Source organism: Dama dama, chromosome 3 (genome assembly GCF_033118175.1).
Source record: "Dama dama isolate Ldn47 chromosome 3, ASM3311817v1, whole genome shotgun sequence".
Taxonomy (NCBI): domain Eukaryota; kingdom Metazoa; phylum Chordata; class Mammalia; order Artiodactyla; family Cervidae; genus Dama; species Dama dama.
Genome location: NC_083683.1, coordinates 66,020,232 through 66,038,883, shown reverse-complemented (window position 1 = coordinate 66,038,883; position 18,652 = coordinate 66,020,232). Strand labels below are relative to the sequence as shown.

The following is an 18,652-nucleotide window of genomic DNA, read 5'->3' as shown; positions in this document are numbered from 1 at the left end:
TGTGTAAACCTCTATTAGTTTAAAAAAAATCTTTACAAATACAGTTGAATCTCCCTTTACCTGTTTGCCTCATCCTAACCCCTTCCCTCTCTTGCCACAGGGAGCCACCCTCCAGAAATGGATTTTTATTATTCCCTTTACTTATATTTTCAGTATGTATACAGGAATCTATGAATATTATTATTTGTGGCATGTTTAAAAATTTTCTGTAGTTGTACTGTGTGTACATATCTGTATCAATATATTTGTGTTACATTCAGTTCAGTCGCTCAGTTGTGTCCAACTCATGTATCCTTTTGCAGCTTCTATTTTTTTTATTCAGCATTGCAGTTTTGAGATTTATCCATGTTAATACTTGCGGCTGTGTTTTTCATTTCAGTTTTTCTATAATATGTCGTGATAGGAGTAGTGGATATTAGGGAGCTTTCCCAGTTTTCTATTTGCTACTTACGTTGCGCTACATATAATGTAACTGCATTACAAGTTGTATTCTTGTAAATATGTGCAAGAGTTTCTCATGATAAGACTTAGCAATGACAATATGTGATTTTGCATTATACACATCTTCATCTTTAATAAATATTGCCGAATTATTCTCCAAAATGAGGATTCTAGTTTACACCCCAGTTGATAGTTTATGAGCTGTAGTTACTACACATCTTCTCCACACAATATTATTGACACATGTACATGTGCTTGTGTGTTCACCAATTTCATGCAAACGATGTGGTATGATATTAATTTGTATTTTTTACATTGCTAATGATATAGAACATTTTCTCCTTTGTATCGAGGCCATTCTGATGTCCTGTGTATTGTCCTTTTTTTCTTTTTAAATGAGTTTTTCATGTATTCTAATCCTTTGTTGGTTATAGGCAATATTTTTCCCAGTCTCTGTCTTTCTTTACTTGGTTAAACAAAAGGTTTTCATTTTAACCTTGCAATTTTATCAACCTTTACTTTTAAGAGTTTTTGTTTTTTGTCTTTACTCTTCCTATATTCTGAAGTAACAAGAGTTTTTTCTATTATCTTTTAAAAATTATATTTTTGCTTTCACATTTATGTTTTTAATCCAACTATATTTTTGTACAGTTTCTGCTGTAATAGAGCTTGTGTTCCTGAAAAATCACTGTGCTATATGCAAAATCATGCAGTAAAACCCACAGGGCATATGGGAAAAATAGGGTTGGGGCACAGCACTTGAAAATTTCTTGGCAGTGACCCATTTTTTAAAAACAAGACACCTAATAAAAATGATAGCATAGTTTTACATTTATTAAAAGTTGAGAAACACACTAATACCCCCCAAAATATGTCATTTTTATTTTTAATAAAAGGAAATTTGCTTGAAGTGGGATTCAAAAACGTTGCAGCCTGTAAGTTATGAAATGGTGAAATGGTAGAAGGAAGGTTATCCAAAATCTGCCAAGAAATTGTAACAGATGTGGAGAGTGTAGTTCATAATGCACGTGGTGATTGTAAGTACGTGTAAAAATGTATGTTTTGTGCATACCTGTGCAACTCAGTATAGCTGGGTAGTTTTCTTCATTTTTCTAGTGTATGTTCTGGAGTTAGGGCTAGGGTGAGACAAGTGAGGCTCCTGGGGTGTAAAAGGACGCACCCCCTGTTAGGGTCCCTTGGCATCTCACCTGCTTTACCCGAGTCCTCGCACTGTATAGAGTGAAGTCGTACTTAAGCATACGCAGACTTTGTGTTACTGTTCCCTTATTAGCAGTTGTGTTTAACACATTCAGGTTTTCTTAAACTTTTTCGAGTAGAACTATGTATGTGAGGTGTAGAGCTCTAATTAATATTTCCCCTGTATATATAGCCAGGTCTTTCTACACTGGTTTGTAATGAAGCTGTTAGCGTATCGCATAGTCCCACGGATGTTGGATACTTGAGCCTGGTTCTGGTTTCTTTGTGCTTTCATTGGTCTTTTCTCTTCTCCCTGTGCTGCTAACACATTTTCTTAATCAAGGGTCTGGCACTAAGTTTGTAACCTTGGGCAAGTTAATTTCTTTGTGCCTGTATAGGAGTGCCTACCTCAATGGGTAATTAAAGGAGTAAGTGAGTCAGTATATTAAAGTGCTTAGAAGTGCTTGCCTTGCCCAAGAGTAAAGCTCAAATGTTAGTTATTTTGTTATTGTTAAAGGTAATCCTTGTAACTGAATAAAGAATCTTGAGAGTTAGTAAACTGAGATTGCTATCTTGTGTTTTCTTTTACAAACTAAGAGGAAATGGGAAGAAGCTTATGGAAGGATTCCCTGAGAAAAGCGACTTTAAATTATCTGAAAGATAAGAGTTAACTAGGTGGTGAAAGCAGTAGGAGAATGTTTGAGGCAGAAGGAGCCACGAGGCAGAAAATAGTGTGTCCAGGAACTAGATCTCAGCAAAAAGAAAAATGGTCCAGTTAAAACTAAAGAGGGAGGTAGGAGCAGATCAGATCATGCAAGACCTATTAGGCAAAGTTACTGATTTTAGACATCATCTTAAAATCAGTTATAACTATTTTTAAAGATTGGTATTTCAAGAATAAAAGCCATGAAATATCAACCTTTACAAATAGTTAAAACTATTCAGAAAAGAAACTCAGAAGCTACAGTTGGGTGCATCTGGACCTTAATAATGTATCAAAGATTTAGAGTGCTGTTGAAAATGTATGATAAATTTAGGTCTTTGTTCACTTACTTAAAATCTTGGTGAGCTGTTGGTTTTGTCCTAGACTTTTATGAATTAAAATGGAGGAATCTTGTGTTTTGGTTTGGGCAGGTCTATAATAAAGTTTTTACAGTACAACAGATCCGTGTAAATGTCTTGGAATATTTTTATTTTCATTTATATGTCCACTTTATCTAATTTCAAGGGTACACCTAAGAAGACTACACATTATTTCCGTAGTAGATACTCCTGTTTTTTCTGCTTCCCTCATGTTTCATTGGTTTTTCATTGGTGGCTCAGAGGTAGAGAACCTGCCTGCCAGTGCAGGAGTTGAAGGTTCAATCCCTGGGTCAGAAAGATCCCCTGGAGACCAAAATGGCAACCCACTCCAGTATTCTTGCCTGGGGAATCCCATGGACAGAGGAGCCTGGCAGGCTACCATCCTTAGCATCATAGAGTCAGACACAACTGAGCACGCATGCACGCATACAATTAAGTCTAATTTTCTTTATTCAATTTAACATATAAAGACGTTGCTAGTCTAATTTATTTTATCTTACAAGCAGGGTTTTCTTAAAACTTAGTTTTTCAACTCTCTTTTTCCCTCATAGACATCAAAATCTACAATTTGGGGGCATTCCATTGTATGATCCTGATTAGTATGTTTGAAGTACTCATGTATAGATAATTCTACCTTACCCATTTTTAGGAAACTGAACTGCTGATGAATATTCCTTAAAAATTGTGGGGTTCTGTTAGTTTGGTGCCTTTACTTCAGGTGTTTTCAGACATAAAGATAGCATTTCATTCCTACAGGGCTCCATGTATAGTGCTATAAGCATGGAAGCGTTGGAATGATGTTCTAAAAAACTTGGCTATACACGTGGACTTTAAACATCTTGTTAACCTTTGCTTTTGTTTGTGATTGAGCCTAGTTAACTGTGAGGGGAAATATTTCTGGAAAAAATTTTTTAAATAATTATGAACCAGTGGCAAAGCATGGTAGGTATAATATAAATAAATTTATATGGTTTTTTTAGATTTATAATTTTTTTATGCTTTCTTTGCTAGAGAACCATTATTGTACTTTTTCCGTCACTGGTCATCTGATGAGAAGCTAATTTAGGTATTTGAAAACAGGGTGAATATAGTTTCAGTAATGGTTATAGTGCTTGGTTTCACACTTTTGAAATCAATTAAAAACCAGCCTTGCTTGCCCCAGCAAATTTTACTTATGTATGAGAAACAGTGGGAGACAGTGTTGTTGCTATCAACTTTTGTTAGTAAAGAAGCTAGTTATTTTTAAAGTTTCTTTTAAAACTTTGACTATAATTACTAAAATCAATCTTCCAAACCTTTAATAATTGCTTTCCTTACTCCTTGAAAGATACAATAAAACACATACAATTATCATACTGTATTTGTAAGTTGTTTTGCAAAAGAACCATTTTCCATGTTAACATTTTACCATGTTGCATGTAAAATTTTATCTTGGTTGATACTTGCAATTGTCATTTGAATTTTTGTTCAGTTGGCACATATTGTGTTGAACAGCTATTGCATTTTTTCTTAAGTTCTATTAAGGATTTTTTGTTTAATGTGTATGTCAGTAGCTGCCTGTAGTAGATATTTTATAGAACAATAGAAATGATGTCTTACACAAGTGGAATATTTCTCTTCTGCATCTGTGGCATTAGTTATTCTCAGTAATCCTTTGAAGTAGACATGTACTTTTATATAAAAGTGAAATATGAAAAATAGAGGGACTTCCCTTGTGGCCCATTGGTTAAGACTTTGCCTTCCAATGTGGGGGGTGCAGGTTTGAGCCCTGGTTGGGGAGCTAAGATCCCACATGCCTTGCAGCCAAAAAACCAAAACATGAAACAGAAGCAACATTGTAAGTCATTCAAAATGGTCCACATTAAAAATATATATATATTTTTAAAAAATAGCTTTTCTGCTATTCTTAAGTTTCTTGATGTTATTTTCTTTTACCAATTTCTCTTCTTTTTTAGGTACCTAGTCGATAGTCGCTGGTTCAAACAGTGGAAAAAGTATGTTGGCTTTGACAGCTGGGACAAATACCAGATGGGAGATCAAAACGTTTATCCTGGACCCATTGATAACTCTGGGCTTCTTAGAGGTATTATTTCCTTAAGTCAAGTTTGTAAATGTGTTCATTTTAATATGTTATGGTCAATATATATAATGTGGAAAATGTTAATGTAAATAAATTGATAAATCAGAAATTTCTTATATAGTCATCCCTTGGTGTCCATGTGGGGTTTGGTTCCACAACCCCTCTCATATATTAAAATCTATGGATGCTCAAGCCCCTTATATAAAATGGCATAATATTTGCATATAATCTGTGTGTCTTCCTGTATACTTTAAGTCTTTCGTTGGTTACTCCAGTATTCTTGCCTGGGAAATCCCATGGTTGGAGGAGCCTGGTGGCCTACAGTCCACGGGGTTGCAAAGAGTCGGACACAACTGAGCAACTTCACTTCACTTTTTAATACCTAACAAAGTATAAATGCTATGTAAATAGTTGCTGGTACACAGCAAATTCAAGTTTTGGTTTTTGGAACTTTCTGGAATGTTTTCCCTCCCTGAGGATGCAGAGGGCCGACTATATTATAGATTTGACCTAATGAATTCAGATTATTTTGTCATAATTAGTTTTCTTTATCATGACAAATTTTTGTCATTTATGATATTAAAAGGGTTTATTAGCTTTTAAGGCTAGAATGTAGTTTAGAAAGCACTACCTTACTGTTTGGGGGAAATGCTCTATTGTGTATTATTTTGCTAACAGACACATAACTTCTTTAGTTGGGGAGCAGTGGTATATGTTTACATTCTTGGATTTTTGGATTATTTTTCTACAACCCTTACTATTAATACTTGCCAGCTCTTCTAAAACTCTGGTGGCATTTAAAGAGAATAAAACCTAAATACCAGAACTTTCGTTACTGGTCTAGATGGAATAACAAGGACTAGACTTATCTTTCCATTTAAATGAACCAAAACCCTGACAAAATATATGAAACAGTGGTTCTCAAAACGTTGGACACCAGGCAGTGAAGAACAGTGATCCCTGAGAAGTCTGAAACAAATGAAATGAGCCCTGTGTTTTCCTCAGCTTACTGTACTGAGAGAGTTTCCAAGACACAGCACAGAAGGGGGGACCCGCAAAGCCTAGCAACCTCCCTTAGTTGAGAAAAGAGTTTGGATTCCAGGGAGACCAAGGTGGCCAGAGTTTCCAGGGCAGAGGACCAGAGAGGAATGAGCAGCACGTAAGGAGAGAGAGAGACCTAGAGATCTACAGAAACCGCTGAAGACTCTTCTAAGTCTTCAGCTGACTGTTGACTAGTGCATGTGTGTTAACACGCTACCCAAGGCCAAGAAAAGAATTATCCAAAAGAATTAGAGCAATCATTTAGGTTCATGTGACCAAATCAGGTTCATTTGCCAGATGTGCTATAAGCCAGATGCTGAGATGGCAAAGTTTGCATCAGGGAAGGGATTTATTTGTGAGGCAACCAAGTGGGGAGTTGGGAGAACCACTCTCAGATTCACCTACCTGATAGCAAGGGACTCAGGGTATTTGTGGAAATAAAGAAGCAGGGTAGTCCAAGGTATGCAGAGCATGGGGAAGGGTAATTGATGATAAGAAGAAAGTGGGTCATTCTTGTGCAGATGCAGCTAAGCTACTTGCTTCTCCATGAGACACATGTTCAGAAAATGGAGGCGTTAGCATGTTCTGAGGGTGGAATTGTGGGCCCTCTCACGTCAAAAGGTCACCAAGCGGACACTTCATCCAAGCCCAACTAGGCAGTTAATGGTCTTAATCTTAGCTCTACCTAGAACTGAACGCAGCCGATTGCAAGTTCCTGAAAAACATCTCAGGAAAATATCTTATTTTTAGACTTTATGAAACTTGGAGGACTTGCGAGTTTTTGTGAAAACAATTAAAGTGAGCTTGATCAGTGAAAGCAGGTTACAATTCACTGTTTATTAAGAAATTATAGTTTAATGGATCTAACTGATGAGTACCCTCGGTTTCACTCATAAAGGAGCAAGAATAATGTGTTCACAGTAGCCAGAGTGGAAAATGTTATCAATCATGGAGTAGACTGCAGAGAATGGGTTTGCCTCTATAGAAGGGCAAAATGAATCCTCTTGTCCTTCTAAATTGAAAGCAGTTATTTCCAAGTAACTTAACTGCATCTTAGAACAGAACGCAAAAGTATTTGTGTGCATGTGTGTGTGTGTGTGTGCGCACGCGTGTGCATGCGCATGCATGCTCAGTTGTGTCTGACTTTTTGCAACCCCATCTATTGCAACCTACCAGACTCCTCAGTCCCTGGAATTTTTATCCCGCAGACAAAAATAGTGGAGTGGGTGGCCATTTCCTTCTCTAGGGTATCTTCCCCACCCAGGGATTGAGCCCGCCTCTCTTCCATCTTCTGCATTGGCAGGTAGACTCTTCACCACATGCCACCTGGGAAGCAGGAATACAAAAATAACCAGCATCCATCCAACAAGATAAAATTTTTAATATCTTGGATCTAAACAGATAGTAGCCAGAATGCAAAGAAGCAGAAAATATAATGCATAATAAGGAGAAATAGCAATGTTTAAAAAAAATTTTTAAGTGGAGAAGAACACAAAGCAGATGAAACAAACACAAAGCAAGTAGCAAGTGAGATGGTAGATTTAAACCCAGCTCTGTGAACAGTTGTGTTTAATGTAAATTTGAGGGAGAGACTGTAAGATTGGAATAAAAAATAAAGACCCAACTGTATGCTGTCTACCAGAAACCCACCTTAAATACAAAGTACAAATAGAGATTGAAAGATTCTAAGACTAACCTCCAGTCATCCTCACTCTTATATAACCATCTCCCCTTTGAATGTGAGTGGAACCTGAGAATAGGATATCATTCCTGTGATTATTTATGTTATATGACAAAAGGGAGATTACCCCAGTGAGCTTTATCTGATGATACATGCCCTTTGAAAGCAGAGCTTTCTCTGGCTGGTAGCTATAGAAGTTAGGATTTAAAGCATGAGAACTCATTGCTGATTTGAAAATGGAGGGGGCTATGTGAAAAGGAAGACAGGTGTTGTCTAGGGACAAGGAGAATTGTGCCTCTAGCCAGCAAGAAAACAGGCACCTCATACCTGTAGCCGTGAGGATCTAGATTCTGCCAGCAACCTGAATGGACTTGGAGGTAGATTCTTTCCCAGAGCCTCCAAATAGGAGAGAGGTCTGTCTGGCATCTTGATTTCCTCTTCTAAGACCCTAAGTAGAAAGCCCAGTTGAACTCACCTGAACTTCTGACCCACAGAACTGTGAGAATATAAATAGGTATTGTTTTAAACTACTATGGTTATTTGTTAGCAGTAGAAAACTAAGACACATATTAACTTCAGTCCATCAGGTTGCAAAGAGTTGGACACAACTGAGTGATTGAACTGAACCGAACATATATAGCACTATAATCAAAAGAATGCTGGAGTGGCCATTTTAATATCAGACATTAAGATTTAGAACAGAGAACATTATCAGGGATAAAAGTGCATTTCATAATTGTAAACGGGCCAGGACAGTTCATTAAGAAAAAAACATAATAATCCTAAATATATACCCATCTAATGGCGTCACTTGAAAATATGTGAAGCAAAACCTGCCAGAACCACAAGGAGAAGTAGAAAAATATCCACAACTATATAATGGATATTTCAGTATTATTCTCTCCATAAATAATAGAAAACGTGTAGACAAAAAAGTAGTAAGGAAATAAATCAATCTGCTTGTCCTAACTGACATTTATAGAATACAGTATGTTCCCTACATACTAACCGTGAATCTTCAAAGATGTGTACATGCATTCACGTGTCCAGTTATGTAAGCTGGTTCACGTGTCCGGAATACGCTGTTACATGCACGCATCCTTTGCAAGTGGCTGTGCTTTGTGTACTTGACTGTAAAGTACTGTACAGAGTACACTGGTGCGGTATCTTTATTTCAAGCCCAGGATGTTCAGAAGCAAGCATAAAAGCAGCGGTGATGTAGCTGGGACTGCTGAGAAGCACCAAGCAATAACAATGGAAACAAAAGTGAAAATAATTGAGAGAGTGGAGCAAGGCAAAAAGGTGGTAAAGATCACTTATTCTTATAATATGAATCATTCAGTCTTGGAACATGTGAAGTATGCCATGCCAGTGATGTTGACAGTAATACCAGTGTGAAAAAGTGATGGAGGAGATGGAGAAACTTCTCAGTATGTGAATGCAGGATCAGTGTCAGCTGAGTCGCTCTCAGTTTAATGCTGATGCAAGAGAAAGTTAAAAGCCTTATGAAGACTTGAAGAAGAAACATGGTGAAGAATCAGAAGGCACATCTTTTAAAGCCAACCATGACTGCTTTGATCGATTCAAGGCTAGAGCCAAGCTTCACAATGTAAAGGTGAGTGCCGAGGCAGCGAGTGTAGGTATGGCACATGCCTGGAAATTTCCTGAAATGTTTGAAGAAATTATTGATGAAGGAACGTATTTACCATAGCAGGTTTTTAATGTGGATGCGAGGACTGTACTGGAAGAGGAATTCAGACCAAAGTTATATCAGTAAGAAAGAAAAGTTGGTGCCAGGCTATAAAGCACTAAAGGATAGGCCAACTCTCTTTGTTTGGTGGCAGTGCTTCTGGCAGTATGAAGCCAGAGCATTTTTTAGTGTCTTATCCAGAGAACCCAAGAACCCTTAAAAACAGCCAGGGGCTCTCTTCGTTTTTGTGGAAGAGAAACCCCAAAGCCTAGGTTACATAGGCCATTTTCCAGAATTGGTTTTTGCACCATTTTATCCCAGAGTTGAGAAATACTGCTTGAAGAAAGACATCCCATTCAACATCCTTTTGCTGCTCAACAATACTCTCGGCCACCCTCCATTCATGGATGGCTTTCATCCCAGTGTGTATCTGCCACCAAATACTATGTCAGTTATCCAGCCTGTGGACCAGGAGGTTATAGTGACTTTCAAGAAATATTATTCAAATTGCACTTTTTGTCAGACAATAAAGGCAAGTGACATATATCAGGAACAACCTTGCAACAGTTTTGGAAGGGCTGTACCACGTACAAACTCCATAAAAGACATTGACTTTGCTTGGTGTGATGTTTGGTTGTCATCATGAATGGGATTTGGAAGAACCTTTACCCATCATTTTCATGGTTTTGAGGTGGACAGAGAGTCAACAGAGGTCTTCAGCCACTTAGTGACCCTCAGGAAAAAATTGGAGCTAGATCTGCAAGAGGATGACCTCATTGACCTCCTTGCTGTGCAAAATGCTGCTGCTGCTGCTGCTAAGTCGCTTCAGTCGTGTCCGACCCTGTGCGACCCCATAGACGGCAGCCCACCAGGCTCCCCCATCCCTGGGATTCTCAAGGCAAGAACACTGGAGTGGGTTGCCATTTCCTTCTCCAGTGCATGAAAGTGAAAAGTGAAAGTGAAGTCACTCAGTCGTGTCCGACTCGTGGCAATCCAGTGGACTGCAGCCCACCAGGCTCCTCCGTCCATGGGATTTTCCAGGCAAGAGTACTGGAGTGGGGTGCCATTGCCTTCTCCAGTGCAAAATGAGGAGCTTACTAATACAGACCTCATGGGATTGGAGGCCCAGAGAAAGGATGAAGAGAGACAAGAGGAAGAAGAAATAAGTGAAGAATCGAAGAGATTCATGACACATGAAATGGCGAACGGTTTTCTTTGAGGAGGCACTGCTAGTTTTTGAGGCGTGGGACCCAAGTGTAGAATGGTACATGAAGGTTGCCACTGCTGTTCTGATGCAGTCCAGTGCTACTCTGTCATCTGTGACAAGAAAAAAGAGAACTACTTACCCAGACATCACTGGATCATTTTTTCAACAGGGTAGATAGAATTGAATCGAGCAAGGACCCAGAACCTGTGTCATCAGCATCAAGCACGAGTGACATGGCACCTTGCCCTCTGCCTCCTGCTGCCGACGGTCTTTCAGCTCTTATCATCTCCCACCTCCTCGCCTGCCTCCGTCAGTAACTCTGCTCGCCTGCTCACTCTGTGCCAGCCCCTGTGTGCCGGCGGTTGTACTCTATGTGCTACTGTACTTTTCAGGGTGGTGTACTATAAGATTCAAAATGTTCTCCTTATTTTGTGTGTGTGTTTTTTTTAAATATTATTTATGTGGGAAAAAACACTATTATCTATAATGGTGTAAACACTCTCATTAGTGTTGTAAATCTACACTAATATCTATAGGGTAGTACTGTATAGCCAGTTGTATTTGTTAGATACCTAGGCTAACCTTGTTGGACTTATGAACACACTCTTGAAATGGAAACTGTTCATGTGTAGAAGACTTACTGTATTCCCACTGAACAACAGCAGAATAAAAATTCTTTTTGGTGTTCACATGACGCATTTAGATAAACTGTATTATGCATAAAACCTGGTTCAGTGAAGTTAGCAGGAGTTAAATCATACAGAAGATGTTTTCTTACTCTAGGGGAATAATAACAACTGAGAGGGGAAACATATTCAGGTGTTTGAAAACTGACATACTTCTGTGTGACTTATGGGTCAGAGAGGACTCAGAGAAATTAGCACGTATTTTTAACTAAATGAAAGTGAAAACAAAGCATGTAAAAATTTGTGGAAGGCAAATAGTATGTGGAGGGTAATTTATAGCTCTTTTAACATGCATAAGGAAAAGGAAAGGTCTCAAATCAGTGACCTTGGTTTCTGACTCAGGAAACTAAAAATAAGAACAAATTAAACTAAATCAAGCAGAAGAAAAGAAATACTAAGTTCAGAACAGAAATCAAATAAAGGGAAAACAGAAAAATAGAGAAAATCAATGAATCCAAAGACTGGTTCTTTATGAAGATAATAAAATTTATAAAGACCTAGTTTGATCACAAGAGAAAGGTAAAAGACACAACCACCAATATCGAACAAGAGAGGTGACATCTGTACAGAAATCTACAAATAGCAAAAGGACAATAAAGAAATATTTCCTGAAAGGTGAAAACTAATAAAGCTGATTCCAAAAGAATGAATTCTCTGAAGAGCCCTGTATCCATTAAAGAAGTTGAATTTGTAGTTTAAAATCTCCTCACAAAGAAAACATCAGAGCTTGATGGTGCCACTAGTGAGTTCTGCCAGTGCTGTTTGAGAGAATTACGCCAGTTCAGCAGAAGCTCTTTTCAGAAATTAGGAGAGACTGCTTCATGCAATGAAACCAGCGTTACTTTGATACCAAAGTCTAAGAGAGACGTTTCAAGGGAAAAAATTTCTCAACCAGTATACCCCTGATGAACATAGATGCATCTGTTATTAACAAAATTTTAGTAAATCAGGTCCAAAAATAAAGAGGATAGATATATAGAAAAAACATTACCAAAATACTAGATGAAAGAGTAGAATACAAAGAAACTTCCTCAACCTCAGAATGGGCATCTATGAAAATGGGCGTCTACAGATGACATACCCAACAGTGAAAGACAGAGTGCTTTCCCTCTAAAATCAGGGAAAAACAAGAATGTCTACTCTCAACTCTTTAAGCCAGGATTGTACTGGAGGTTCTAGAGAGTGTAATAAAAAGAAAAGGTAAAAGACATACAGATTGTATAGGAAGAAGTAATAAGTCTTCCTTTATTCACGAATACATGTGTCTATGTAGAAAATAAAATCTACAAAAAGAAACCTTCTAGAGTTAATAAATGAAATTAGCCTGTAGGATACAAGACCATTACTCAAAAACCAGTTGTGTTTCTTGTGCACTGAAAATGAACTAACATGAATTTAAATTTTAAAAATATGTTTTATAATGGCACCAGAATATAAAATGCAGATAAATCTATAATACATGTAAACTAAAAAGTACAGGATATTGCTGTGATAAATTAAAGCCTAAATAGATAAATTATGTTATTGGATCAGAAAACTCAGTATTGTTTAATTCCTCCACTCAGTCTACAGATTCAACACAATTTCAAATCACATTCCTAGTAGGCGTTTTAAAAAATGAGATAGAAATTCAGTTCAGTTCAGTCACTCAGTCATGTCCAACTCTTTGCCACACCATAAAATTCATCCTTTGAAATTCTGTAATTCACTGGCTTTCTTTTTTTATATTCATAGTTTTACAACCATCACCATCGTCTAATTCCACAAAATTTTCATCACTCGAGAAGGAAACGTCGTATCTGTTAGCAGTCACTCTTCATCCCCTCTCAAGACCCCAGCCCCAGGCAGTCATTAATACATTTTCTGTCTCTGAATTCTCTGCTTGTGAACATTTCATCTAAAGGGAATCAAACAATATGTGGCCATAGCATTGGACTTCTTTTGCTTGGTACAAAGTTTTCAAGTGTCATTCATGTGTCATGAATCAGTATTTTATTCTTTTTTTAGTGGATGGCTAATTTTCCATTGTATGGAGATATGCCACATTTAATTTATCCGTTCATCAACTGACAGACATTTGGGTTGTTTTTACTTTCTGGCTATGAGTGAATAATTCATTCATGAACTATTCATGTATGAATTTTTGTGTAGGTGTGTTCTTGGTCATATAGTAACTCTGTGTTTAACTATTTGAGGAATTGCTTAACTTTTCCAAAATAGTTGGCATCATTTTACATTCCCACCAGCAGCAAGTAGGGTACCAGTTCCTCCACACCTTGCCAACACTTATTATTGTCTATTCTTTTATATTATAGCTATCCTAATGGGTATGAAATGGTGGTGGTTGTTCAGTTGCTAAGGCAGGTCTGACTCTCTGCAACCCTGTGGTGCCAGCCTTCCCTGTCTTTCACTGTCTCCTGGAGTTTGCTCAAACTCATGTCCTTTGAGACAGTGATGCTATCCAAACATCTCACCCTCTTTAGCCCCCTTTTCCTCCTGCCTTCAGTCTTTCCCAGGGTCAGGGTCTTTTCCAATGAACTGATATCTATTGTTACTTTGATTTGTATTTGTTATTTTAATATCTGTTTGTTATTTTGATTTCCCTAATGATTAATGATGTTAAGTATCATATCTGCGTTGCTTATATCTGTTTTGGAAAAATATTCAGATCCTGTGCTCATTTTTTAATTGGGTTATTTGTATGTTTACTATTACATTTTAAAAGTTGTTTATGTATTCTGGATACTAGTCCCTTATCAAACAAGGTTTCCAAAAATTGTCTCCCATTCTGTGTGTGTCTTTTACTTTCTTGATGGTGCCTCTGAAGTGCAAATTAATTGTGATGAAATCCAGTTTATCTATTTTTTTTCTTTGGTTGCTTGTGATTTTGTTGCAGAAAACATCTGCATCAGAAAAGACATGTTTTCTTCTAAGAGTTTTTGAGTTTTGGCTGTTACATTTCTGTCTCTGATCAATTTTAAGTTAATATTTGTTTATAGTGTGAGATAAAAATCAGTTGAACATATTAGAGCATCCAGTAGTAGACCCACAAATATATGGCCAATTCATTTTACATAAAAATGTAAGAGAAATTCAGTGAAGTCTTTTAAATAGATGAATGCTGCTTGAGCGTTAAGTATCTATTTGCCATAAACAAATGAACTTTGACCTGTACCCAGCACCATGTACAAAATTAACTCAAAACACACCATAGACTTAAATGTAAAAACCAAAACTATGAAACTCTTAGGAAAAAATTAGGAGATTTTTGTGACACTGTTAGGCAAAAATTTCTTAAGTATAAATTAAAAAGCATGATTGATAAAGGGGAAAATTGATAATTTGTAATTCATCACTAACAAAAGCTTCTTCAGATAACACTGTTAAGAGAATGAAAAGATAAACCACAGTGTGGGAGAAAGTATTTGCAAATTACTTAGCTGATAAAGTATGTGCAGAATAAAGAATTCCATAAAGCCCGGTGGAAAAAGTAGACAAAAGGCTTAAACAGATGCCTCACCAGAGAAGGTGGTGTTTTCAGAAAACACATGTAAAAATACTCAACATCACTAGTCATTAGAAAAATGAAGATTAAAACCACAATGAGGTCCCACTGTGCATGATTTGAATCATTTACAGTGATTCAAATTAAAATTTAAAAGATAAACCCATACCAAGTATTGATGAGGCTGTAGAGCAAGTAGAACTTTCATATGCAATTTTGGGTAATGAAATAGTCTTGCAGTTTTTTAAAAAGCTAACTATACATTTACCATAGGAACCAATCATTCCACTCCTTGGTATTTACTCAAGAGAAATGAAGAGAAAACTTATAAGTGTTCATATCAGTGTTACTTGTTGTAGAGAAAATTGGAAACAGTCCAAAATGCCTGTCAGTAGCTGAATGAATAAAGAAATTACAGAATGTTCATATAAAGTAATGAAATCCTACTCAGCAATTAAAAGGAATGAACTCTTGAAACATAAAAATATGGATGGATTTCAAGATAGTGATGCAACATAAATGATGCCAAATAAAGCAGTACATACCAATTTTATATAATCTAAAAAATGCAAATTAGTCTACAGTTGGACAACACAGATAAGCAGTTTTCAGGGCACAGGACAGTGAACCTGGATGGACAGAAAGGAGGGATTACACCCCAAAAAAGGACTACAGGGAAACCTTTTTGGCCAGGGGATGAGGGGAGATGCTGATGGATATTTTTATCATTTTGGTAATGATGATTTCACACTTGTATTGCTATGTCACAACAAATTTTACATTTTAAATCTCAGCAGTTTTGATATCAATTTTATATCAAAAACAGAAGTAACAAAAATGAGAGGTTCTGTGTTTAGGGTGGTTCTTCCTCCCTTAAAAATGATTCAAAAATTGATCATTTTGTTTTATCCACTTTAAGGGCTTCCCAAGTGGCTCAGTGGTAAAGACTCTGCCTGCCAGTGTGGGAGACATGGATTTGATCCCTGGGTCGAGAAGACCCCCTGGAGAAGGAAATGGCATCCCACTCCAGTATTCTTGCCCGGGAAATCTCATGGACAGAGAAGCCTGGTGGGCTGCTGTCCATGGGGTTGCAAAACAGTTGGATAAAACTTAGTGACTAAACAACAACTAGATATAAATTACTGTTTGATTCTGTTACGTAATAAAATCATTTACCCAGACTCTTGAATTATTGTGGAGAATAACATAGAAGTCTTAATTTTTAAACTTGTTTTCTTTCCCTAAATTTATTTTGAAGCAGCCGATTATAGTGGAAAGAAAATGGATATTAGTGTAAATAGATACATGTTTGAGTCTAGCCTACAATTTTCTGTATGTGAGCTTGGGCAGGTTAATCAATACCTGAATCTATTTACTAAGTAAAATGGAGCTATCTACTTCATAATATTGTTTTGAAAATCAGCTGAGATAAAAGTATTTTCCATGATGGTACCTTTCATAGTACCTGCAATTTTCTGTGTGAATGTTTTGGGCAGTTTACTTGCTTTCTTTGAATGTATTTTTTTTTTTTTTTTTTTTTTTTTTTAGTTGGAGGCCAATCACTTCACAACATTTCAGTGGGTTTTGTCATACATTGATATGAATCAGCCATGGATTTACACACATTCCCCATCCTGATCCCCGCTCCCACCTCCCTCTCCACCCGATTCCTCTGGGTCTTCCCAGTGCACCAGGCCGGAGCACTTGTCTCATGCATCCCACCTGGGCTGGTGATCTGTTTCACCATAGATAGTATACATGCTGTTCTTTTGAAATATCCCACCCTCACATTCTCCCACAGAGTTCAAAAGTCTGTTCTGTATTTCTGTGTCTCTTTTTCTGTTTTGCATATAGGGTTATCATTACCATCTTTCTAAATTCCATATATATGTGTTAGTATGCTGTAATGTTCTTTATCTTTCTGGCTTACTTCACTCTGTATAAGGGGCTCCAGCTTCATCCATCTCATTAGGACTGGTTCAAATGAATTCTTTTTAATGGCTGAGTAATATTCCATTGTGTATATGTACCACAGCTTCCTTATCCATTCATCTGCTGATGGGCATCTAGGTTGCTTCCATGTCCTGGCTATTATAAACAGTGCTGCAATGAATGTATTTTTTAGTCTAAAATAGATATTCATCTTATAGGATTGTTTTGAGAATTGACTGAGATAACATGATCATCTGCTATAACATGACTTAGTACATGATGCATGAGAGAGTTTCACTTTCAGAGGGCTCTGAAAATTTGTTCCAAATAGTTTCGTCAAGAATTTAATAAAGTTACAACTAAGAATTTTTTAAACTGAGCTTTAAAATTAATAGTTACTTTGTACCAGCTGTTGAAGTTCATATAAAATTCAGAGTTTTCTCATTTCTGTTCTATATGAAACATAGTTTTTCCTCAAAGGTTTGTATGATTTTGTAACCATAGATTGATCCTACATAGAGTAAATAATTTTTTTTTAAAGCATTTCTCTTGCTTCTTGATTTATATCATTGTATCTAGTTAAAAGTAGTACTTTACCATTGAAATGCTGCCTGGAACAATTTTGCTTCCCATGTCTGTTAATTCAGGGCTGACTCAGAATGAGAAAATCTTCTTTATATTTTTGAGTTATTTACAGATAACTCAGTAAACTATTTGTTTCTGTTTTCCACACTTTGGAAATTCAAGTAAAGGACCAAATAATAATCAGTGAGTCTCAGATTAGGACTGTGATATAGGTACAGCTCACAGTATTGCTTCTAGATCTCTGGCCTGCCCTGTTCAGCTGGAATTTTAAAAATGGATCATAGAATTAGAACCATAATTGAACAACTACCTCTGCTCTGGATCTGTGGAGGAATCTAGATTGTGGACTCTCTTGAGTAATGAGTAATTACTCTCTGGAGCAGTGAGATACCTTTTGTGATTTCCATCATGGTTCTCAGCCCATGTGCTTTGGTATCATTGTAAAAGGTTATCAGTTTGCTTCTGAATGTTCTTCATCAGCTGATGATGGAGTGATCACTATTACTGTGTGACAGATCTCTGATACTCAAAATATTTGGGAAACACTCTTTGTTGGGATCCTCTGACCAACAGTTTAGTATTTCTTTAAGAGTTCAATAATAGAAAAGTTACTTTTTAAAACACTGTTGGTTGACTAATGGTACATACTTTGTAAAGCAACAGTTTATTTTGAAATGCCTAGATTTGAGTTTGTGAACCTCTTCAGAGCTTCCTTCAAAACTCATTATTTAAATACCTGAATTAGTCTTCATGAATTTACATAATTTGTAGTATGTTTGACCACAGTATTTATAGCTATGTAGTATTGCTTCTTTTTCTGTATTGATTTTATTTTCCCTGTTGTAGATGGCGATGCCCAGTCACTTAAGGAGCACCTTATTGATGAATTGGATTACATACTGTTGCCAACTGAGGGCTGGAATAAACTTGTCAGCTGGTACACATTGATGGAAGGTCAGGAACCAATAGCACGAAAGGTACATATTAAGAAATGAATAGAAATATTTTTTCTTAAACAGTTCCTATTTTGTTGTTAATTTCCGTGACTTATGAAGCCTCTTCAATTATCTTGGAGAAAAAGACCATCAAAATGTTACTGTACACTAGCACACATAGAGGGAGAGTGTATTATATGCTAGCCACTAATAGAAGCACATCATATACATTATTAACTAATTTAATCCTCATAAAAAGTCTTTCTGAGATAAGTATTATTATCCCCGTTTTATAGATGAGGAAATGAGGACAGAGGTAGCAAGGTTCAGGATCTTTTAGAAAGCCACGTGAGTTTACATATTTAAATTTTCTTAAAACTTGAAAATGCAGTTATTTTTCTAATCCTGATTTAAGCTTTATAATTACAGTCTAGAAACATCAAAAATGACCCATTTTCTTTATTTTGGGGAACTGAAAAGTCATTTATGAAAGTATTGCAATAGTAGAATAATACCCAGTACTTAAGGTAGATCTGTCAACCTTACACAAGTATTTGATAGTGTAGTCAGGTGGAGCAGAATTATTTAT

At 36.7% G+C, this 18,652-nt stretch overlaps 1 protein-coding gene across 3 annotated transcripts in view; it reads left to right on the top strand.

Moving 5' to 3' along the window:
• Positions 1-18,652, top strand: part of USP15 (ubiquitin specific peptidase 15) — a 131,818-nt gene that overhangs the window by 20,038 nt on the left and 93,128 nt on the right. For all 3 annotated transcript variants that reach the window (XM_061130997.1, XM_061130986.1, XM_061131025.1), the window contains exons 2-3: positions 4,677-4,804; positions 17,975-18,105. In XM_061130997.1, coding sequence (XP_060986980.1) covers positions 4,677-4,804; positions 17,975-18,105 — 259 coding nt within the window. The remainder of the gene's footprint in view (positions 1-4,676; positions 4,805-17,974; positions 18,106-18,652) is intronic.